Below are 25,980 nucleotides of genomic sequence, written 5' to 3' on the forward strand. Positions count from 1 at the left end.
TATATATAACTATATATGTAGTATATACGTATATGTGTGTGGATGTGTGGATGTATTTGTGTGTTTAGTTTGATGCACAGGTGGTCAATAAATGGAGTAAGAGATAAAATAAATAAAATAAGCTCCTAGCAGTGTGACCCAGAGGTAAGAAACAAAATTTGCTAAAGTCCTGTATAGGCTATGATGAATAAAAAAGTGATCAAGAAAGAACCATTAAAAGGGGTGGCTTAAGCCAGGCCAGCTCAATAGGCAATCTAGCTTGAGGTTCCATCATCGAGGTATTATTGATCTTCGCTATACGCATGACAAGGTCGCCAAAGTAAGTAATTATCGAAATAACGCCCCATTGCCAAAATCCTCACTAGACCAGGGGATTCGGGCAAAAAGTGTTACCCGCCTGCAAAGCTTTAATTACTACCCGAAATCGATTTAAATGATCGAAACGGAGCATACGCGCTTATTTCATTTAGAGGCATGTTAGAACTATTTCCAAAGAGGATATCGAAGGCGATAGAATTAGGGGGGGGGGTAAAAAAATACAATTTAAGACTACCATTAATTAGATTTAATCTCCTCGAAAGTAAAGGAAGGAAAAAATCCTTAAAGATTCTTCACTTGTTTAGTTTGAACCCTGAAAGTATAGTTTGCTAACTGACAGATGAAATTAGTCAAAATTAAAAAAAAGAAGAAAAAAAAAGATAAGAAAGAAAAAGTCGTCGCGCATGATTAGGAGGAATAAGTAGAAAAAATTGTTTCAATAAGTAGTTTAAGATGTAAAAGGTGAATGAATCCAATGTTAACCATCATTTTTTGCTGTACCAAAATTATCAGATTTTCATTAGTTTCACATTCTGATTTTATTTAAAGAGATCCTTTTTTTTTCAGTTCATTATATTAACTCGACATAGATTTTTTTTTTCAAATAAATTTTTTTTAATATAATTTTGCTAAATAGTTTTTCCAGGAAGTCGGATTCCAATTTAAAATCCTGAATAAATAAAAATAATAAACAATTAAACCAATTGTACAATTCTATAAAAGTTGATGCCAGTAACTCAGAAAAATATATTTTTGTGACATTCAATATTAATGTGAGACTTAAGTATTTAATTATATAATCTACATCTGCACATTTAATATCTGTCAACAAAATTTGAGTTGAAATTCATTATTTGTAAAAAAAAAAAAAAAAATCTGTTAACTCGACTTTTTAGATTAAAAAATTATGTGTTTGTTGATAAATGTTTTTTACAGATCAAATCACAATTTGGAAGCTATTTTAAAATCCTGAATAAATAATACTAACAAATAATTTAATATTTAAACCATTACATTAAAAAAAACATATTTCTGTAATATTCAATATTAATATGTGACTAAAGTAAGTATTTTAGACATTTATATTTGCTCTCATCTGATTTTTGTCAAGTGAGGTTGAGTTTAAATTCATTATTTCTAAGAATAAGAAGAAAAAAATGCTTTCGATTTGTTAATTATATTAACTAAACATAGACTTTTTCAGATTAAAATAAAAATTAAAATCATTTCTGTTAAATGTTTTCTTTTTAGGGTATCAAATTTCAATTTGAAAACTCTCTCTTTTACAATTCTGAATAAATAAAATTAATAAATAATTCTAAATATTTAAATCGCTGCCATTAAAAAACATATAATTTAGTGACATTCAATATTAATACACAACAAAAGAGAATATTTAAGAAATTTATATTTGTACTTTTGATATGGGTCAAATAAAGTAGAATTTTAATTCGTTATTTATAAAAGTACAAAGTAAACAGAGATATTGAATGTTTCTAGGAAAGATTTTATAAATAAAAACTACTCTACATAATTTTGAATTTAATTATAATGAATTTATTATTTAACACATGTAAATAACACTAAAAAGTTTAAATTAAAATAAAATGACAGGTGTAATGATATTGAGGAAAAAAAAGTTAAAATTTAACTAAATAATTCACAACGTTTAGGAATCTTTTATTTAAACACTGTAATTAAGAAAAGAAATTCCATACATTTTCTGGAATTAGTTATTACACTAATTATTTATAAATATATATATATATATGAAGCGAAAATATTCATTAAATCGTATAGTAAAATTATCAGTTTAAAGGTTTTTAATTTGAAACGAATAGGCGTAGTAACTTTTCATTACTAAAGTAACTTTTCAATACTTCGTTAATTCGAAATCGAAGTAAGAAATAATATATTATTTGACGAAAAAAATAACGTTGAACTAATTTCAACTAAAATTAAACAAATTTTAAAGAGAAACAATTTTTCCGCAATGAAATACATCAATAGATATGATAGGAGTTTAATGTTAAAATCCGAAAAGGTAATTTTTTTTTTTTCGAAACCAAACCTAACTTTGCACTGATCCTAGTGTTGCAATAAACAAAAACGAAAAAGAAAAAAATCAACCTTTATTTCAGGAAATTTAGATAAATCATAAAAGTAAATAATGAAGTCTATAGATAATAAAGTGACATAAATTGAATAATAAAGTGATACAAAGCAATATAAAGTAAATAATAAAGTGACATAAATGAATAATAAAGAGACATAAAGGGATAAATAAAGTAAAATATAGTAAATAAGGTGGCATTCAATGAACAGTAAAGTGGCATGCATTAAAATAAACAAATTAAAAAAAAAATTTAAATTTATATAAAAAACTGAATGAATTTTTTCTATCAAAACAATATGAACTATGGCTGGTTAATTTGTTAACTTATCATTCGTATTAATATTAATAATATTAATAAGCATGTGATTGGTCATTCGTATCATTCGTATTAATAAGCATGTAATCGGTAAATTTTAGGGCTTTTTACACTATAATATTGTTCAAATTTATTGAAAACGTAATATAGTGCTAGGTTATCAATATTGAATCCCTTTAACTTATTATCAATATTTTTTATACTCGATATTATAGTACCCCTGGTGGGGAAACATTTATAACACATTACATTATTCAACATTATTAACAACATTATTTAACAGCTTATTAAGGTTGTTTCGCCTTATTTTTGTGATTCAAGGTGCCGATATTATATTGTTTCAACGTCGGATCATTATTTATTTGAGAATACAGTGATCGCTGTATCATAGGTTAAAATTCTTTTGTCATCTGTTTGATCTTACAGGGTTTTCCTGGTTTTTACAAAAATTGAAAAAAAAAAGTATCAAGACACTAAAAAGAAGTAGGTTTATTAAGGCTTTCTTATATGAGAAGATTTTAACATTACCCTTACAGGATTTTTGGGTTTTGTAGCTGTCAAGTTGCTAAAGTAACGACAATATTTAAGCAATATAAAATGAAAAAGTTCTTGATAAAAACCTTCTGATATCACATGAATTTAATTTTAAAGATATTGGCTAATTTACTTTTTGTTATCAATTAATAAAGGTATTTTCACAAAGTTATATTTAAAACGTTACTAAAAAACAAGAACATAATTTGCAATACTTTTTTAGATTCCACAGTTGGAACACTATTAGAAAAACATTGAATAATAATTTCGATATCTAAATATGGTGCAAATTCACTGTAACCTTAATAAGATGTTAAATTAAATCACGTTTCTAATTCAGTTGAACAATATCATGTAATCAGGATAAGTAAGTTGAACTATATTATTTGCGGCAAATTTTAAGGATATTATGGTTCAACAATGATCAAAATTTCTATCAGTATATTAACACTTAAAAATAAAATAAATAGTAATCAATCAAAGAGATAGTGATTATATTATAAAATTATGTTACTACATGTATGACTATAATTTATATGCTAACAAAACTAATATCTATAACTAATTTTTATTACTTTTTAGTAAGTACCAAAACTTTCAAATGGCTACACATAAACTAGTTATGGTAGTATCGAAGACTTTGTTGTAATATAAAATAGTGCTATTTGATGGATATGGTTCAGTTCTCTTAACTTTTAGGAGTTTGTAACATTTATTTATGACTGTTAGGTTGAATTTTGTCTGCAGTAGCCACCATGCTAATTCAGAAAATTTCGCCAAACTTCACAGTTTTGTGAAAATGAAAAGCGTTTTGATCTCATTTTTTAACATTTGAAAAGTAACTTCAATGCTGTATTGACATGATTTGTAAAAATGCAAAAATAGAGAACTACTCCTTGATTTAAATAATTTTCACTTAGGTTGAAAAATCTAGTTAAATTGGCAATTTTTGATACAGTGCAATAATTTTTACTTATTTAATTTATTTTTTCGTTCTAAAGCCCATACAATTCATTACGACAAAATAGTATATATAATTTATGATTAAAGCTTGGCTTCGAATTTAAGGCACTTAAATTTGGGCTGTTTCTATTTTCCTCAACGAAAGAATTTCAAAAAACAATCCTAAATGAAAGAAAATGTATCTTTTATTTTAACGGCAAAAAGGTTAATAAACAACACATTCTAGGTATGCATTCCCACCAAAGCAGGGATGGATTTCCATACATTTTGCATATAAGTGTCGAAGCTCAAATAAAAAAAAAAAAAAGTGCAAGTAAATAAGAAGGGGGAGGGTAAAAAAGAAATATTCGTAGCTTAACATATTCGCGATTGAGAATCAGTGCTTTAGTAGTGGCATTTTGGGGTAATCTGGAGCGGTGAGAGGGTGATGAGGCCCCCGTACGACATATGCATGACCATGATTAATGCGAGAAAAAATAGTTCCCGGAGCCAGGAGGAAAAAGATCGGGAAAAACCGGAAGAGCCCACCTGCGGAAGTGTGATACGTATCCGCAGAGATTCGGTGTCACTGTCATGAGCGCGTGATTGATGCCCAGACTGATGTAGAAGGCGAATAGCACTTGACGCGCCTCGCTGGCGACCTCATCAGTCGGCTCCAGCAGCTCACCCGACCCAGGCCCGGCCCTACCCAGGATTTCCAAACCAAGGAGAGAGAGACTCAACCAAGGATTAGTTAGGGAGATAGGCGAATCAAACTCCTGAGGATGAAAGGAGATGAAATCTCGATCCTCTTCCCCTTCTCACTCCCGGAGGATAAAAAAAAAAAAAAAAGAAGGAGGAAACGCGGAGTGGGTGGGGGGAGAAATCGGAAAAAAATGATTCGCATATATCTAAGGGAAAAACCGCTGTGATATAAAATGTGATAAAAAGATAAATGCGCTAGTTTTATGCACGGCGTTGTTGTAGATTAAAAAAGAACAGTAAAAACAATGTATTTATTTTGGGGGAGGACGTCTTTCTTAGAGGAATCTCTGACCCGAAAGGAAGGTAGAAGAGATACGTGTGCCAATTCAGATTACTGAATACTCGATTTGAAGCTATGAAAGGGTATTCACATTTCTTTTTTTTTGTTAAAGGAATGAAATGGCTCGTAAATGCCCCTTCAAATATTTTTTTTTTTAAAGAAAAAAAAAAAACTTTTCTATCAATCTACGAGTTGCAATTTTTTTTGAGAAGAAAACAGAATAAATGACACATTGAATTTATATTTGGTTACAGAAATTTATAATTAATATTAGCTTAATTATAAAAAGAGTCTTTGCAGAATAAAAATTATACTATTGAACAATGTAATGATTATCTAGCTAATTATTACGCCTCTTGTATTTGTTGAGCAGTATGTTTTCTATTATAAGAAGATAAGTGTTACTTGAAGATTACATTATTAGTGTCGGATGCTTAAATTAATTATGTGCAAGAATTTTAAAGTTTGAAGTTAGATTTTAATTCTTTCAGTTATTTTTACAGTTTATTAAAATAATTTAAGAAGTTCCAGAAAATTTATTAGGATTTATTAGAAGTTTTTAAATAAATTTGGAAAATCTACAAATTTGGTAGCAATGTTTCAAATAGCGTTATGTTTTGATTCAATGTTTCCAGTAACGAAATAAATAAAATAAAATTTAAAAAAAAACGTAAAATTAAGAAAGAAGAATAGAGTAGTCGAACCCATTGATAAGTAATATTTTTGAACCTTTTATTTAATTTTTAATTCCTTTTGCTTTATTTGACTTTTACAACTTGTTTTCTTTTCCTAAAAAAAAATTAAACTTCATTTATTTAACAAAAATATTACAAAACTAGAAATGTGTTACTAAACTAAACTAAACTGTAAAACTAAATCTGTCAGTGAATCCACCAGAAAGAATGCAGCCAAGAAGCACGAACCATATGCACCTAGACGTAAATACCACTTTCTTTTATATCAGATACCTTCCTATATAATGATAAGAGGACGTCATACCGTGGGAGAAACTTTCCATAACAAATTCTATTTCACCTCCATAACTAATTTTAAATTTAAAGTATAGAAAAACGGAGTTCAGGCAAACCTAGGTTAAGACATGAAGTTTCAATTATGGAAAAAAAAACATTAAAATAACAAAATGCAAACAAATTATTGGAGGAAAACTTCCCCATTGCGTAATCTTCTCATAATTTATTTTGATATTTTAAATTTTTTTTTCAGGATTTGAAATTTACTCTATGGCTTACTCTAGGTGTGTCTGAACTAACTTTTTTTATACTATAAACTTTAAATTGCTTATAAAGGTGAAAGAGAATTTGTTATGAAATGATTCTCTCGTAACTCGTGGTATAGTGTCCTCCTCTTAGCAATAGTAATCTCACCTAAACAAGTTGAGTACAATTCTATTAATCCCCAATTACGTAGTATGAAATTCGAACTTAAACAAGCCATCTAGACAAGATCCTTATATACAAAGAAATCGGCAGTTGCTGGTTTTAAATCAAAAAGCATCTTCCTACAACAGTAATCTCCAAATATTGCTTAACCTAACTAAGTATAACTGATTAAGTAAAATGAAAAATAATTTATGAAAAATTGCCAATACTTAAGGGGATATAAAGGCGTTAGACTTCCCATGGTTAAATGACAACGTAATCTAGTTACAAAGAAAATAGCCCTTTATTCTGAGACAACGATGAAAGAAAAAAAAAAAGGAAAGTTTTTCACTAAGGTGGCATATTTATAACTCTTTTCCTTTAGAAACAAGGAATCTAAGGGGAAAATTGCATCATCGTGTTATGACCGAAAGCTAAATGGGAAGTAAATGAGTGTTCAGGTTGGGCTTTTTATGCATTATAGAAAGAAGAGAAAGCAAATAGATGGGGCTTTTGCATGGTTGAAAATTTCGCCCTTAATATACGTTCAATAGAAGGGAGGCTAAGGAAAAGGAGGGCTAAGAAAAAAAAGTTCGTCGCACTCTTGACAAATGGGGCTTTGACTGTGTAACGACCAGTTGACTGAGAAAAGAAAGAGAAAAAGGAGATCAAAGCCCGTTAAAGGTGCTCGCGTCTCAAATAGAGAAGGAGCATTTTGATCGAGGATAGATCAGGATATCGCGCCCAACTATCAAATGGAAAAAGCGGAAAAGCAGGGCTGGGAAAAGCGGGTTTGATGAAGTGTACTTTGGAGTGCGTGGGAGTGTGGTGGAGTAGTAGGCCGACTTGAAAAATAAGGCAGGCCTCAGAAGTTAATGGCAGGCTTTGATGATGGGTATATTTATCAACAAGAGCTCCCTCCGTGCGCCGAAGTTCTCAATGGGAATTTATTTTAAAGTCATACAGAATATATATAGATATTTCTAATCAATAATTTTTTTTGAGTGGAGATGTTTTATTTGGAATCATTCCTGAAAAGTTAATGGGATATTGGAGAAAAAGTAAAACTGTAATGATTAGGTTAGAAGGGGGAAAAAATCAACCAATAATAAGTTATTTCTTAGTTCAATAAACAATTATCATGGTGAAAATCCTTTTTGATTTATGTTGATAATGTTATATAGACTGAGAAGAAAAGTATGGTCAAAATTATCAGAAAATGGTAAAATTTACCGCGTTTCTGGCTCTATTGGAAAAGCCAAAAAGCTCAGTAATTTTTTAACGAAGCGCCTTGGTAATGGTTTTGGTAAAATTAACGATAAAATATGGTATATTATAATGCGTAATAAAAATTCGTAAATGTGATAAAATTTTATATTTTAACATGATAACTTAGAGCATGGCATAAAAACCATTTATTCTGTTAAATTTACTGTTCAGTTTTGTATTTTTTACTAAATGTGCGGTAATAAGAACAGAATCTAGAAAACCAGAATTTCCAGTAAATCATTATCAAATGAATGAAAAAAATTACCAAATAAATGACTTAAATACCATATATTTTGTTTCTATTAACCATAATTACGATTTTTTTTTTTAAACCAGAAATGTCATTACCATAAAGTACAGTAATTTCACCCGATTATCTAAATCGGGTTCACCCTATAATCAACCAAATATACCTACTGAAGATTATACCCTTATTTTCAAGTCCCTTAAGAATAACATTTAGCACAAAAAAGAAAAATATAAATTAATATAAAAAGCACTTTATATATGTATATATATATATATATACATAAAAAAATTGTTTCGAGAACTTGGACAAAACTAAAAGCAGGAAGATTACTTAAATGATATATGGTCATCAAAAAAAGTGCTGTTGTCTATAGTGAATTTAATAACATTTTAAAAGAAGGAGTTTTTTTTAAAAAGAAAATAAATATACGTCAATTACCAATCTCAATAAATTTATTTAAATTCAATCGAAATTTAATTTAAATTTAAGACTATCCAATTGTAATTAACACAAGAAAAAAAGTTTTTTATGAGTGTTTTTATTAAAGATATTTAAGAACAATCATTAAAAACTCTTAAGCCCTCATTTAAACAATAGACCTGATTTATTTTGCTAAGCGTTAATTTTGAGGTTTAAAGCTTACGACACCTGCCTTATTAGTCTTTATTTAGTAACAATAAATTAAATTTCAAAAAAATAAAATGCTTATAGTAAAATGTTATGCATAAAACGGAGTATGAGTTTATGAGAAGATGGATGTCAGCGCTAGTCTTGCATCATCGACTTTTATTATTATTTTTGCATTTTTTTCACCTTTAACACAGGTATTTTTTAAAATTATTTTTAAATTATCAGTATTTGAAATCAATTATGGCCCAAATAACATCTTAGACTTAAAACTAAAATTTTTAAAAGTCAAATTTTTCACATTTTGAAGCCCCGTTTTTCAAAATATGCTAAAAGTGTATAGGGATAAAATAATTTTTTTACCTTGAAACTGTTGAGAAATGGTTGTTAGAAATAGCTATTGACTGAAAATGACAATAATGAAAGAAAATAATTATAATAATACTAAAAAACGCCAATTTAACCATATGACTCGTTCATAAAAATTAGTTTTGATAACATAAATTTTTTTTATTTTTTGCATTTTGCTTACTGAAATATAAATTAATTTTAAATTCCTTAATAAATGATAAACTTTAAATTATAGTACTTATTTCTTTTTTTTAATAAAAATATTTCAAAATACAGAAAAACTTTTGTTTGATATTTTGTTCTTCTTCCTGATATTTTGTTACATAAAAGTTTTTTTTTCTGGTTTATATTTTTTTCAATGTTTTTTGTCTGTTTTGTTTCACATTTGATTTCCCAGAAACAAATTTATTCCAGTGCGTGAAGTGATGATTCAGCTTCATTCATGTTCTATTTGATTGTAGGGTGCTAAAAAATGATTCATCAGAAACTTGATATCCTCAAATATTAATAGAAAATAAAAAAAATTAGAAACAATCTCGATTAAAGATTATCACAACTAAATCAACGATAAACATTTCAGTATTGTAACTTTTATTTTTGTGATAAATATAGGCGATGAATATATCTTCCGAATTTCAAAAAATTTTTATCGCAAAAATAAATCTTAAGATTCTGATTCCTATGAAAACAAATTCAAAAAAAAAAAAAATCACCTTTCAAATTCAACCCACAGTTGGCAATGATTTTTGCTCCAAAATAATTTAATATTTTGTATTAAAAAACATAAATGAATAAAAAATTTTAATTATGTATGAAATGTATAATAAATTTATATGTTTGATAAAAGTTTTAGAACCTTTTCTATACCTTTGAAAGAGGCAGTTCTATAGAAACTTTTTCTAGCCTACGATAGAAAACTTTGATGCAATTCTTCAATCTATTAAAGATGAAAAAACTTTTGAAAATTTCTCATTTTTAAAACGTTTCTTAAGAGAAAATTTTTCCATTCTTCCGGTTTGGGAAAAAAAAAAGGTCTATGTATTCCTCATATTTCCAACTTTTCTAGAAGGACTGAAGGGATTGTGTTTAGTCAAACTGTTTTGAAGATCTTGAAAGTGAATACGAAAGAGTTTAGAAAAGAAAGCGAGAAATTGTCATTTTTCTAGAGTAAAAACGAAGTGATGAAGGCTTTGAAAAAGAAAAGATCAAATGAAAGACAGAATGTTCATCCGCCATGCAGTCTGTGAAATTCTGACGTCACAGAAGTTTTCTGAAAAGCAATGGGGTTGCCACTATTAAAAACGATATCGCCGGTTTTGGAGAGAAATATCGTTTTAAAATAGTAACTTTTTTTCAGCTCTTAGAAATGAATCAAAACAATTCCGTAAAAGCTATTAAAAAATCTAGGTAAAGTGACTGCAAAACTATAATTTCAAAAAAAAAGAAGAAAAAAAAAAGAAATCTTCATAAGCTAAGTTAATTAAAAAAAACTATTTTGAATGTAAATAAAAAAAGTAATTTTTTTTAAATGTTTACATAGTCCATTTTCGCCGATTCCGTTATGCCAATGTGTGTTTTTTTCTACAAAAATTACATGAATAAAAATCAACATTGTGGTAAGAATTAATTTTTTTTCTCAGCATAAAATTAAAAACTAACAATGCAAATAAAATTAAAGAAGAAAATCAAAATATAATTTGATTTCATTGGCATATTTATTCCGCCGAAACACTTAGAAACTAAAATAATCAGAAAGAAATTTAAAACATATCCTATTTTTTTTAAACACGTCATAAAAAACGTCTTAATACTATGCCCAAAATAAGTTATATAATTTATAAATTGGAGCTCTGAAGGGCGGAGGGGGGATTTAACCGTAAAGTGCGCCAGGTATTCCAAATCTCATCTCCCAATTTCATCACCCTTTCTCCAAATTACACGATCATATCGCTTTAGCGGCATAATTTTTTTGCCAAGTGGCGGAATTTGGCTTTTAAAAATCGCGCCCAGAATGGCAACCTTGGGCGTGGACAGTGGGTAGCGCTGTCCAATGGGAAGCAGCGACCAGCACTGCTGCCATAAATCACAGCAGTGACAGATATTTGACAGCCGATGATGGATGTCCGTGCATAGTAAATGGCGCATTGATTTCTGCACCTACCCACCCCTCACCCCAACAAGCAGGAGGGGTGCAGCCTTTATTCAGCCGTCAAGATCGAGTATAATGGATGGCTTTCCAAACCCTGGGGGTCACCAGCAATGTACTTCTTACAGCCCTGCCTGCGACAGTCTTCTTAACGAGAATATAAGAAGGCCGGCCTGCCTTCGCTAATATCCTTGTCGTATATAGGGGTGGGGCAAAGGGATTTTCGTGCGGGAGGGTTCTGACTCGACTAGGAATTGTCTGGAGTGACCTATCACTCGATTTTTATTTCCTACACGCGTACAAGAAACGAAAAGTTTTGGGGACAATTTTTTACTTTTTTCACCACCCCTTTTTTCCACTGTTTAAACTTTGAAGGGGGAGGGGGTTGCGTTTTAAAGTATCGGCAATATGCTCTCATTATTGTTTTGAAGTGTGTTTTAGAATTTTTAAAAAAATACATAATTGGAGCCTTATTAAGAATCAGGTTTTAGATAGTTATGAATCAACAATTCACCCTAGCCACCCTTTCGCAGTTTGCCTCAGAAGATTATTCAACTAGGATAGGTTATTTGACATTGTTTAAAATGAGATGGCACAATAACACTTTAGGGCGGGGGTGAAATGTTTGCTTCACTGCTTTTTGGAGAAATATTTTTTAGTAAATTGACATTTTCTGCTGCATGAAGTATTGGCATGTAGATAGAATTATTTAACTGCTCAATGAAAAGTTCCCAAAATGTCCCATTTTTTTTTTCAAAAATTTTTTACATAAAAAATAGGCAGCATTGATGCTCAACGATATGGGAATAACGATATATTGCCAGGAAATATTGAACGTGATATGTTTGCAATATAAAAGAATTATATTATTTATACAATGTTAAATATTGTCATTTATCACACAATGGAAATTTATCAACACTCGAGCTAATATCGCATTCGATAATAATAATTATCGTCATCAATAATACTCGAGGAATTATCATTTTTGATATTTATGTTTGCCAATAATAAAAGCTATATTTCGTATTCCATAATAAATCATTATTGATAATTATAGCGATATTATAGTTGGCGGTAATAGCAAAATTATTCAATATTTATCGTAAAGCAGGATACGCACTATGTACGGTTAGAAAACAGAAATATTAAACTGAAAAAAATCTAAAATTTTCCAATATTTTTTCGAAGGAAGTTTACGTAAAAAACTGTTAGGATACGATATCCAAGCAATATCGGCAATACGATACGCTGTAAAAAAATATAGATATCTCTGGTTACATCGTGATGTTTAGTCCAAAATAATTTACCTTATTTTCTTTTAAATTTCCGTTATCGAAATTATGATAATACAATGACAAATACAATAATATAATTATACATTTATATTATTATATTTGTTATTGCATTATCATATTGCAATATTCATTATTGCCTACAAGGATCACGATATTAACGTATTCGACGAAGACGCTTACTGATAGTGATATCATTGTTATCAATAATTATGCCATACTCGGTATTTATCGCAAGAAAAATAATCATGATACATTATTAAAATATACTTTAAAATAAAGAAATCACACTATTTATATATATCGATATTTCATGATATATCGCCTAACTCTAGTTAGGATCGAATTGTGTTTATGGACAAAATAATATACAAAAGTTCTAGTTTAAAATAAATGTTTACAGTATTTTGGAGTTATTAAATAGAATTTTATTTATCATGAGACTTAGCCCTGAGGAAACATGATAAAAATATGTTTGCGGTAATATTTTCCCACCCTGTTTTTTTATTTTCGTATTAGCAAAGTTAAACTAAAATTGTAAGAAGTAAAATTTTTTTATGGTTAAGGGAGACCACCATGAATTATTACAATAATAGGGATTGGTAGTGCTGATAAAATTTTCATTCTAAAATTACGGTAAAACAACTGGCAGCTGTCTGTCCATCCGACTTACCGTAAAGTTTACGGTAAAGAACATTTTTTACCTTTATTGTTTTTTAACCATTTACAACTAGCATTTTTTAAAACCCTGAGAAATTTTTTTTTTAACTAGACATAGAAGCTCGGTTTTTCCTAATGTAACGAGCATTAGAGTGTGCCGGACACTGGAAATTCTTCGTGCTTTGGAGGGAACACAGAAAATTGGTGCCAGTATAGGGTTTCGAACCCCAGTTCTTCCGGTCGTGGGATTAACAGATTAGCCCGCTCAGTTAGGAAATGTACTCATTTGCGAAGAACTAAGTGGCTTCATTAGGTGGTCATAGTTGGTGTGATAAAATTCTGGTTGTTTAACCGCATTAGGTAAAAGCAGTTAATAAACAATTTTCCTTACATTTGACAGTTTGATTACTATTTTATTTCTGATTATTTGACTCTTTGGATTGAATATGGTAAAATAACCATTAAATAAATTGTTATTAAACCATTTTTTCCGAGAAATTTCTAAGAGTGTGTCAGATAAATTAAATATATTTTTAAATGGAAATAAGACTCAATGTGATATTTAAATAAGGAAAATGTAAATATATTTTTTATTAATATCATGCAAAAAAAGGGGGAGAAAGAATTGAATACAAATATGAAAAAAAAATATATATTGAAATTTTTAAATTTTGAAACGTAATTATTTAATTATTTTCCAGAATTCTTAAAATTAAAAAGCTCTTGATTCCTGAAATCATTAAAAAAGTAAATTATTTCCCGAGAAATCATTAAATTAAAATTAATGATGATCTTAGCAGCAAGGTAAAGTTTTCTTAAGCATAAGTAAGACTTTAAAATTCTTTTTTCAATTCATTGAAGTATTTATTTACTTGCTACAATTTTTGAGACAGTTGGATCAATATTTTTTATTATGCTTGGAATTGAAATCAGAACTTTTGTTTATATCAAAAGCAGCATAAATAACTTATCAATTACAAAAATCATCAAAAATAAATTTTTTTTCTCATTTTTTAAATACAACAGCATTCCCCTTACTTTAAGTACATTTTTGGGAAAAATACTAATGAAGTTTCGCCGAATTTCCTGTTTGAAAGCAAATGTAATAAAATATTTTAATTTGCTATTTCGGAGTAAATAGAGGTCGCAACTAGAATGCAGCGAAGCAGAATTAAAATAAATTTGAAGAAATTTTATAAGTTTTATGAATAAATTTTGGAGTATATCAGAGCAGCAGTAACATCTCTGCACAGTTTATGTTATAATCCCATTTGAGATAAACCCAAAATCTTAAGACACATGAAAAAAAAATTTGAAACTAAAACCAAAATTAGATTTGTTTTATCAATCAAAAATTGAAGGAAACATAATTCAAGTTTAAATTTGACGTTCCAGATATAGAAATATCCGCAATATTAAGTGTCCTTTCAAAATGTCAAAAATTTTTCGAAAAATGAGCAATTTCGATATCAGCAAATGTCCCCATATCTCAAAGAATATACTCGGACGATTGATCTTCGCTAAAAGTTTCATTTACTGTTCTAAAGTTTAAGTTTACTCTAAGAGGCTATATAAAGCAAAAAAAAAACTTTTGGTCCTGGCAATTGAAAGCAGTTTGGTGACGAGTTAGTGGGTGTAGTTGGGGGAGGGGAGGGAAGAGAAAGATACTATCAAAGAAAAATTGGGTGGGAAGCGAAAAAAAAAATATTTAAAAATAATAAAAAGAAAATAAAACATGTCGCAGAGGTCGAGCATGGAATACAATAGCTATCTTAATGCACTTACTTACTATATCGAATGCTAGGGTATTGATTATCAATTTTTACCCTTCTTTTAAGATCTAGTTGTTAGACGTATGCGAAAAAGATGGACCTCTCCCAATTTTAAAAAGTCTGGTTACAGCTTTTGTTCTCCTTTTATACCAATTTTTCCCATTCCAATTTTTCTTTTCAGGAAAAAAAAATCAACATTCTTTGAAGGGTTGCCGGAGTTTTGCAGGTAGCTAAAAGACTCTTGTTTGGGATTTAATGTTGCAGAAAATTTCTTTGCAACAATTATTGGGAGTTATTAGAAAAGAAAAAATAGCTTCATTTTAAATATTGGGATAAAGAATAATATTCTTCACAGTAAGATGCATTTAATTTTTATACGAGAAATATAAATAAATTTTGATAGTTTTTCTCCCTTTAAATAATGATACAAAAAAGTAAAACCATAAATAAAATAAGAAATGGTTTTCCTTTCTTATGTACGAGATACTGCTAAAATTCACTTAAAAAATCTCACATATTACTTTTTCTCATTCTTGTTTAACCTTATAAAACGATGGTTCAGCACAGACCACGTGATTTGAAAAGTAGAGCATGCGATTTATCTAAATCACGCTAAGCTGTTGCAAGAGCTTACTAAGATTACTAAAAACTTAAATTTCAGGATTTTTGAAACAGGAATTTATTTTTGTATTATATTGGCAATACAATCTATTGCATTTCTTTAAATGAGGTTAAATAATAAATGAGCATGTTTTCTTTCCTTGTGTACGAAAATCTGCTATAACTGTTTGGACGATAATAATGTTGGGGGTCATTCAAATATTATGCTTTTGATACTTTTGGATCCCCCTCCTCCCATGTCAGCAAAAATAAGCAAATTACAAAACCTCTTCTATACTAACGTAAGAAAGTAACTGCAACCTCTATCCCCCTTTTGTTTTTTGTTTAGCTTTGACTTTTTCCTGCAGGAATTTTATTTTAAGAACTTTAGGATTAAATTTAAATAAGAGATGAAATTTGCGTAAAACAAAATTTACTTATTAATTCATTTTATAAAAAATAAAACTCCTTGAAGATTTTTTCCCCCTCCAATTTCTGTCCTTCCCCAAATTTAATATTTTATTTCACATTTGGAATTTTCCAAGTGTAATTTTTTTGGCATTTACCCATTTTTGTCATGTTTTTTTGTACTTAAGAAAAATTTTGTGTTTAATATAAGCATTAATCCATTCATTCCCCCTGTCAACAAAATTAAGCAAGATACAAATCCCTTCCCCCCTTTAAATACTAACGCAACATTTAAACGGCCCCTTCCTAAAAATAATAATAAAAAAAAAGCATTCAGCCTTTGTTAATTTCGATACATAATTTAAATAAGATTAAGTTTTTTCTGGTTTATATAGTTGAAAAATAACTTATAACTGTTTGATATTAGGAAACTAAAAAATGGAAACTTTTAGAAACGAACATTTAATTTTTAATATTTTAATCAAATTAGCAACATGTTTAAAGTACAAAAACTAGCCAAGTTATTATAGTTATTTGATTTTCACCCATTTGAATTGAAGGAAGTTTTTCATAAATACAGGATGTTGCGTAAAGACCGCCTTTAAAATGTATTTTTAGAATCTTTATTAAAAATTAAAACTAAACAAATACACATTAGGTGTAACAAATGAATATTCAACAGAGGAAAAAACAAAAATTTATATCGAAATCTAACCAATTACAATAAAAGAAGGCAGATGTAATAAACAAAAAAATAGGTTTAATTGGAGGTTGAAACTTAAAGATATTTTTAATAACCGTTCTTCAACTCTTCTCTGATTCTTTTCGCTATCAAACATGTTTTGTTTATTACTCCAGTCTTTCTGTGCAGCAATTTGTCATGTTCCGAAAGTGCTTTTGTTTTTTCGTCACTTGAATATTCATTTACAACCTCAAATGTGTACACTTTTTTTCATATTTGATAAGAATTATAAAATTGCATGTTAAGGGTGGTTTTAACTTAACACCCTGTATATAAAGGGCTCATGCTTGGACATTATTTGTAATTTTATGAGAGAATCAGAATGTTTGTTCTGAAATTTAATAACACACTAAAACTAAAATAAAGTTTAAAATTGTGTAAATAAACTATTGAATTAAGTTTTTTAAGAATAATAATTAAGAATAAGATGTGGAATACAATTATGATTTTTTTTCCTTATATTTATAAAATAAGAATTGTATAAATAAAAAAGTCTAAATTCATGGCAGCAGAGATCTTAGAAAATGTCAAAATGGTAAACGTGTTTAAGGCTTAAAAAAATAATGAATTATTGTTTTTGTCTTACATTGTATAATTATTGGAAAAATAAATTATAATGATAATGTAGCCAGTACTCTATTATGTAACAGCATTAAGTTTGCAATAATAAGAATCTTATTTTGGTTAAATAGCAAAATCTTTCAATTTTTTAACCATAACTATTATATTGAAGTAGAAAATAAGTAAAAAATTAAAGTTTTAAATTCAATAAAATTATACACTCAGTTTTAAACATTTTTCACAGTTAAATATTACATTTTAGCAAAATTATTATTAAAAATTTCAAAGAAATACATTTAAATCAAGCATTAAAAAATACGAATTATCAACTATCATTTAATTCTAATTTTATTTGAAATTCTGAAGATTTAAAAATTACAAACCATCAGTATTTTTAAATTAATAATTGTACTAACAAATTCTTTTTCAGTGAAAACTTAATTAAAACAAATCCTATTTAAAAAACTTTCCAAAAATAGGAAAAGAGTCTTTTTAAAAAAAAAATGTATGAATGGGTAAGTACTAATTTATATCTGTCAAACTTAGAATAAAAACTCTGATTTTAATAATTTTAGGAAGTAAAGAACATAATAAGAAAAACATTAAAATTATTTTTTTTTCTAAAATATTAAAAATAAATCACTCATGTTGAGAAAGGATATCTTAAGGATTAAAATTTAAGTCCTTTAGCTTCCCGAACTAATCCTATGCTTATCTTGAGAATATATCTAAATTACAATGAGGTTTTTAAATTGAAAATTAGCTTCAGATATAAGCTTAGAATTAAGCTCAAGATTTCGGCTTGTTTTCTTTGATCTTTATATTATATACCATTTGAAAGCTAAGCCAAAGTGCTAAGTAAAAAAAATAATAATAAAGAAAAGTTATAGTTAAAATTTTTTCTTCCTAATTTTGAATAAATTTGCTCGTATAATCGATATTGAAGAGAAAAAACACAGCAGAAGATAAAAAGAAAACCTTTGGCAATTAGTTTTATTTAGCGTAACACAATTTGAAAGACTTCTCTGTGCAAAATTCTCTAATTTTTTCAGACTTTGAACTTATGTTGAAATTGAGTTTACATTAAAAAAAACTGGTACGATTTTATTGTATTGAGTTATTTTCCTTGACCTTTATATTATATGCCAATGCTAAGGCCAATTGCTAAATATAAACAAAAAAATTAAAAAGAAAAGTAATAGCTAAACTTTTACTTTCTAATCTTGAATAAAAATGTTTGCTTTATCGATATACAAGAGAAAAACAACCGGATCGTAGGGAAAAAAAAACTCAAGCAATTAGTTTAATTTAGTCTAATATAATATGAGAGACTTTTCTGTTCAAAAATTCCTTTACAGACTTAGAACTTATGTTGAAATTGAGTTTACTTTAAACAATTGGTATAATTAAAAGTTCATTATATTTGTCAATACAAAATAATTTAGCATTATCGAAGTCAGATTCTATGCAAGAAGAAAACTATGAACAACATATCAGTAAACAATTATTTCCATAACAATTCGATACTATGTCCAATAACGATTTAAAGGACTTGATAATAAATCCAGATACTTCCATAAGAAATGAAGGTTAATCGAAAAATTAATGATGTTGACTGCTATTCTGGTTGAAAATTTTAAATTCGATAATATTCTTTTAGATTTGTTAACGGAACTGTGTTATATTTAGTGATTTTTAATATTTTGTTAATATTTTATACACTTTAGTTATTTTACTTTCACCAGAACGTAAGGGTTTTTTTTTGTTTTATACATGAAAATGCGATTTTTCATTGAAAATATTTATGTTATTAATTTAATGAACGAAAATTTTTGTTTTTTACGGAAAATTTTAAAACTGTGATTACATGTGTATTATGCTGAATGAGTTAGTTAATGAAATGTGTTAAATTTGTAAAATTTAAAAAAAATGAAATTAAAAAAAACTATATAAAAATGTGGAGTATATTGGGCAGACGTGCATGGATGATAACCCTTTAAAACTGTGTTTATTTTTGAAATTTTTTAAAATTTAAATATTTGTATACAGCATTGGACATAAAATCACATGATTATGCAAAATTACACCATTTTGTGAAAGTTAACCTCAAAAATAAAATTTTGCCTCAGGTTAGGTCAAAACGTGAGCCATTCATTTACGGGCGAAAATATGAGAAATTAAAGTGTTTATAACAACTACAGGGTGTACCAAATAAACTTAGACAAATTTATTGCATCATAGAATAAAAATTACCTAATTTCTTTTTAAGTTGAGTATTAATTTTTTTTGTTAACCATTCTAATTATAAAATATATTATGATATATCTCTTAGTTTACGTGATGTGTTTTTGGCCTTATCATCGAATCATCAGCTACTTTCGAGTTGTTTAAGCAACAGTTTAAGCGTTGCTTTACTTAGTACACAAAAGTTTGGAGTTCAGTTTCTTCGGCGGGAATTAGACAGATTTAAGGTCTCAATTCAACAATTCAATTCGAAATTTCAATAAGCGTTTGCGCCCCAGCAGAAGTTGGTCACTTTGATACCAATTAAATTTATTTATTAGTCAAAGTTTACTATTATTCTTATTATTTGTTAAGTTTTGTTAATTTATTAATTTTCAATAAATTAAAATGTTTTAATGTAATTTAATGTTATTTTATAATGTGCTTGTCTGACTTTATAGCCCCACCATATAATATATTATAGCAAAATTTCTTACTTATACTTTCTTTTTTTTAAATTTACATGAAGTGAATCAACGGTGAGAGATAGGAGACGTCATGAACTACTTTTCCTCGATCCCTGTATGCTGATTTATTATGATAAATTTTCGAAAACATTAACTAAAAATATAAATTTAATTTAAGTTTCAAGAAGATTTTCTATCAGAAAAATTTTTGACAGCAAAATATTTAAATTATTTATGAAGAGAAAACTACTCAACAACTGTTTCGTTAATATGTGTCAATATGCATGACTATTAAAAATTTAAAAAAATTATATTAAATTATTATATTAATTACATTAAGAGAACAAAAAACAGTTAAATTTTGATTAAATAGAATTTTAACTGAAAATGGATTAATGTGTGCTTTACATAAGAAGAACAATGGAGAGGGACGGTTTATACCCATGAAAGCTGATTCTTAGAAAAACAAGTTTTAAGGTTTGAAAATTTTCAGGATAAAGCATTCGATAGAAATAGTAAAAATAATAACATACACGAATATCACAAGCATTTACTTATATCCCTCATAAATTTCATAAGAAAATTGACATTTTTTTGTGTTTAGAAAAAATTTAATTTGAAAATCGGGTTGAACAAGAACCGTTTTTTCCTCAAAATTCCCTCCCAATCCTCAGTTGTCTTTTCTTTGTTCTTGTCTACGCGTGGAGAGGAATCGTTTTTCCCCTATACGATCCACCTTCACTGTGTAATAACTCACGAGGAGAGCTAATTTTCCACGCTATTGTATTTTGAAAACTTGAAAATACAGAACAATCCTCTCAAAATGCAGAAGAAGGCGGTCATTTTTTTGAAAATAATGGACATAATCCGTACTTTTCCTTTGATCTTCATATGAAACTAGGGTACATTGAACCAAACTCTTAATCTTAATGAATTCTATGCATTTAAATTTTCTAATTATAAATACTATCTTTTTTTACGATTTGCAAAAGAAAGAAATAATTAATTAATAAATAAAATGAAAAAAAAAATATGCCAGAAGAACATTGGTAAACGTGTATGATATAATGGTAAGTGAATCATATAATTTTTTTTCAAACATTTCTTATTAAATTTGCTCAAAAGAAATGTAAAGATCTTTCATCATTATTAGGAATTTCAAAATTTTTAAAAATTTCTAATTCTCCCTCCCTCCCCTATATTTTTTATAATAGATTAAAGCGCATGCTGTTTTACTTTAAATACCACGGACATTGTTTTAAATTGTATTGTAGAAATGTATTTTTAAACTGATTATCATTTTTAAAAATAAATTTCACTAATCGTTCATGAATGTCGTTTTAAAATGAGCAACGTTCTTATTGTATGTAATATCCTAACTTGATTGAATATTTTAACGTTTGAGATGTTTTTTATTTAAAAACGAAATTGTGTTTGGATTTAATTAGTAACATGATATAAATGTTCCGGTAAATTTAATTAAGTATACTGAGCCGAACTTAAAAGCAAATTAGTAATATCTATCCTAAATTTGTGAATCCTTTCTTTAGAATAGAACTTTATTACCTCTTATGTAAACATTAACTGTAAACATTAACTGTAATTACTGTAAACTGTACAGTAATTATAGTCAAATGTATGTGTCAAATGAGTTTATGAGTTAACAACTATTTACAGTTGCGAAATAGCCCTTCAAAAAACACTTAGGGAAAACTCTGTTTAATACATTACATAAAGATTTTTTTAAATAATATTTATTAAGAAAAAAAAATAGTTTAAAAAAATCTCATATAATTAAACGGACTAGAGTTCTACTCTTTATAATAGTAATATCTTTATAACACAGCGAACAGTTTAAATAAAAATTTTGAAAAATTTGCAGTGCATATTTCTCAAATTTTATTACGCAATGTTGATATATTCTTTAACAATATGCACTTAAATATTAGAAGCTGAATAATTATTTAAAAATGTTGGATTTAAAAAAGTGGAATTAAAAATAAAACGTGAAAATAAAAATAAAAAATAGAATTTAAGAAAATAATGGAAATGTTTAGAAGACGAGGTCACAAAATATTATAAACTTAACCATGAGCAAAATATGTAACCGCTGTTTTGGATGCTTTAAATGAAGCATATCAATTAATATTTATTGTAAAATTTAAATTATAATTAAAGTAAACTGCCACCAGGCTATAAATATGTTTATAAAATAATAACATAAATTTCAAAATTTATATAAGGCAATTAGATCAAACATTTATGACTTTTATATTGCTAATGAGAACATAACAATAAACAAAAGTAAAATATGTTCATTTATTTTTTCTCGTATAAAATGTGTCAAAGAGTAATAAAAAAATATTTATAAATTGGCTAAGCATAAAAGAGTTAGAAAAAAAATTAATTAAGGTTAAATTAAATGCTTAAACAGGCTATAATAATTTGTTAATAGTTAGTTATTAATTTAATTCTAAGACCATCTGTTCATTCAATATGTTTAAGAAGGTAAGTCGTATTAATTAAATATTCATTAAGCTTCTTTTATTGAATTGAATAACATTTTCGATGCTAAATTTTTGTTCTGTGAAATAAATCTTTGCTGGTCATTAAGTGATTTTTTTCTTCAAAAAACGGTTTATGAGAATTATTAGTTTTTAAGAAGCACAATTAAGGGTATTAATGTTTAGTTAATTAACTTTAGATTTTTCGTATATATTTAAGCAAGTAATGATATTTTATACTTCCATTGCGGTTAATAACTAACTGTACTTGCTTGTAATGAATTTTTATTTCTTATTAACCTTAACATGCAGCAACTATTTATGCAGTTTTATGGATTGTATTAGGTAATATTGAAATCAAATTAATTCGATTATGAATTTAAATTTAATGACTTTATTTTTAAGTAAGAAAAACTACTCATTTCAGTGACAGATCGTAGGGCACTAAATTTTAATGAACAAAAAACACAATTTTTGACTAGTATCCTGAATTTAAGAAGTTTTTGCCTTTTATTTATTTAAAGCGCAATATATTGCAGATATTTTTTAAAGGTAACTACAAATTATTAGCAAGGAATATAGTATTAAAATTTAAACTCATTATATTTAAGGTAAACATTTATAAGACTTGATTTTTTTTCAAAATCAATTTTTTTTATATCTTAGTGGAATAAAAAAATAATCATATTATCTCGAATAATTCTTTTATCTGAATGAAACAGGGAAAATATATTTGATCAATTACTACTACTTTATCTTAAGTAATTACTTTTTCTTAATATAACAATAAAATCAATTATTCTTTTATCTTAGTGGAAGCATTTTTATGTCTAGTTATTCTTTTAACTTAGTGGAATAAAGATAATATCATCACTAGTTATTCTTTTATCTTTGTTTTATAAAGAGAATACATTTCATCTCTGGTTATTCTTTTTCTTTGTAGAATGAATAGGATGCTATATTTAGATATTCTTTAATCGTCGTAAAATAAAGAGAATATTATTTTAACGATAGTTAGTATCTAACTTTAAAAAAAACCTTATAAAGTACGAAACTTCAAAAAAAAATAATTTTTTTTAACTGTTAAATACTAAATATTCCTTAAAGTGCGGTTACTTTACGAAATACCCATTACGCTTGCCCACCATACTCTTTTATCGTCACTTCATTTTTGATCGTCTAGTCTTGATTCTAGTATCGTCATTCCAGTTAACAATCTCCCACAATGCATCACGATGAGATTCCGTCATTTCGTCATATATTTGGGAGTTCCTGCTTCGTCATAAATCACGTGATATCGTGACAAAATGATTCTCAAAATTAACGAAATACAGTTCAAGGATGGCTGAATCGTCAAACGTGAGAGTTTTATTTCGGGAAGTGAATTTTTGTACTTTAACAATTGTCACAAAAAAGACAGCTACACCCCTCCGACTGGCTCTAAATAATTATTAAAACAGTACAAATTATTTTACATAAGAAAAAAATGTCTTACCTGTGTGTAGCCGTGTGTGTTGCTGAACATGTGATAGTTGTTTAAAGCGCCTGTCACAATAGGAGCATTTGTAGGGTTTTTCGCCCGTGTGGATCCTTATGTGTTGCGTTAATTGATGATTAGAGGAGAAAGACTTGAGACATTGTTGACATTGATGGGGTTTAACTTCTCCTCGGTGGATTTCCCTTGCATGGTGCTGCATAGCCGACTTGTGCAGGAAGATCTACAAACATAGAATTTATCCTTATTATAGGTACATAAAATTTGAAAAAAAAACATCTTTTTTATCATAAAAAAACAATAATACAATACAAGTATCAGCATTGTAATAAAAAAAGTTGCAAATTACTTTTTAGTAATTTTCACTTTAGAATTAAACGTTCAAAGTCTGATACTTCGCAATTAGATAGATTTATTTGGAATTTATTAATATATTTTTATTACGCTGACAAAAACGGAAAGTTAAAAGTGAAGTTTTAATCGTTACATCATATTAAATAAAACAGATCTAATATTAGGCGATTCGTTTGAGTAATATGTTATTTTTTTGTAATGTTTATGAATGCTTAAATATTACAAATCGAAACCAAGGAGGTTAATTCAAGGTAATTAGAATAACATTGGCTTTGATTTGTACAAACTGACCAATAAAAGACCTTGACTGTGTAGGTGGCCATGGATTCTAAAGGGAGGTCGCTTTAATTAAGGGGAGATATAATTAAATTTCGAATCTAAAACTTAATTTTGAATAAATAAAATCACAATATTAATGTCATTGAAACTTTTTTGAGTCGTTAACTTACAAGACTTGGAACATTAACTTGTTTTATTAGGAAGAAACTTGAATATATAATTAATGCAAAATTGATTGATTTGCCATATTAACAAGAGTTCAAATCTCAGAAATTAATTTATTTAAGTATGCTCGTGTACTGAAATAAAACATAAATGGTAATTTAAAAGAAAGTATTATAATTTAAATTACGTGAAATAACTAGTAAGTAATTTTGAAGTGAAGAAACAAGCACGTTAAAACTTAACAGTAAGAAAAGTGAAAGGATTAAATGAATAATGATATTTTCCAAAAAATTTCGAAATGTTAGAATCTTTATCTAAGTATTATTAAGCTTTTGATCGATTGAGATATTGCTTTCCCTGTTAATTACATAAAAATAAACAAATAAGATGTTTTTAAAACGAATACATTATTTAAAATTTTTACGTTTTTATAAAAAAGAAATTTCTTTTTATTAGTTTTCCAGATAACTCTTTGCTCCAATCGTTACATAATATTTAAATCCACTTTTGTTACTCCTTATATAAAAAATATGAAATAGAAAAAAGATTTAAAACGGAATTTTATATCAAAAAGTGGAGAAAAAAACCTAAATAATATTATATTTAATAATTTTTTAGGGCTTTCATAAAAATTTCTTACTTAAAAAGTTTGCTACGGAGTTAGTATAAATAAAAGATGGAATTGCTTATTTTAACATAATAATTAAGCTACATTTGTAATTAAATTTGTTAATTTTATGAGGCAAAAAAGTGGTTTTCTCATTCTTTAAACAAAATCCTTAAAAAAAGTAACACGTTAATCCCTAATGTTAGTTTCAATAAAGAAAATTGAGTTGGAATCAGGTATAAAATTAATATGTTATTAATAATTGAAAATAATGATAGAGAAAGATCGAAACAAATAAAGAAAATGTTTATTAAGTGTGGAAAAAGTAACAGAATTTTAAGAAAAGAAACCATTCAATTTACACCCTATTTTCTATAAACAGATCAAATCCTCCAATTTATGATGACCAACTTATTTGGCATTTCTGGGAGAGAAAAAATCATCTTCATTCAGCATTTTTTTCGTTGGTTTGTTGAATTAGATATGACCGATAACAAGGTCTCGAGGCAATTTTATAGCCCAGAGGAGCTCAAAGATAAGACAAAAGAAATGATG

At 27.4% G+C, this 25,980-nt stretch overlaps 1 protein-coding gene across 5 annotated transcripts in view; it reads right to left on the minus strand.

The window, feature by feature from the left end:
- The window catches only part of LOC107449700 (zinc finger protein rotund), a 558,914-nt gene that overhangs the window by 31,933 nt on the left and 501,001 nt on the right, over positions 1 to 25,980 (minus strand). For all 5 annotated transcript variants that reach the window (XM_071187674.1, XM_071187671.1, XM_071187676.1 and 2 more), the window contains one exon: positions 24,021 to 24,243. In XM_071187674.1, coding sequence (XP_071043775.1) covers positions 24,021 to 24,243 — 223 coding nt within the window. The remainder of the gene's footprint in view (positions 1 to 24,020; positions 24,244 to 25,980) is intronic.

This window comes from Parasteatoda tepidariorum, chromosome X1 (assembly GCF_043381705.1).
Source record: "Parasteatoda tepidariorum isolate YZ-2023 chromosome X1, CAS_Ptep_4.0, whole genome shotgun sequence".
Classification (NCBI taxonomy): domain Eukaryota; kingdom Metazoa; phylum Arthropoda; class Arachnida; order Araneae; family Theridiidae; genus Parasteatoda; species Parasteatoda tepidariorum.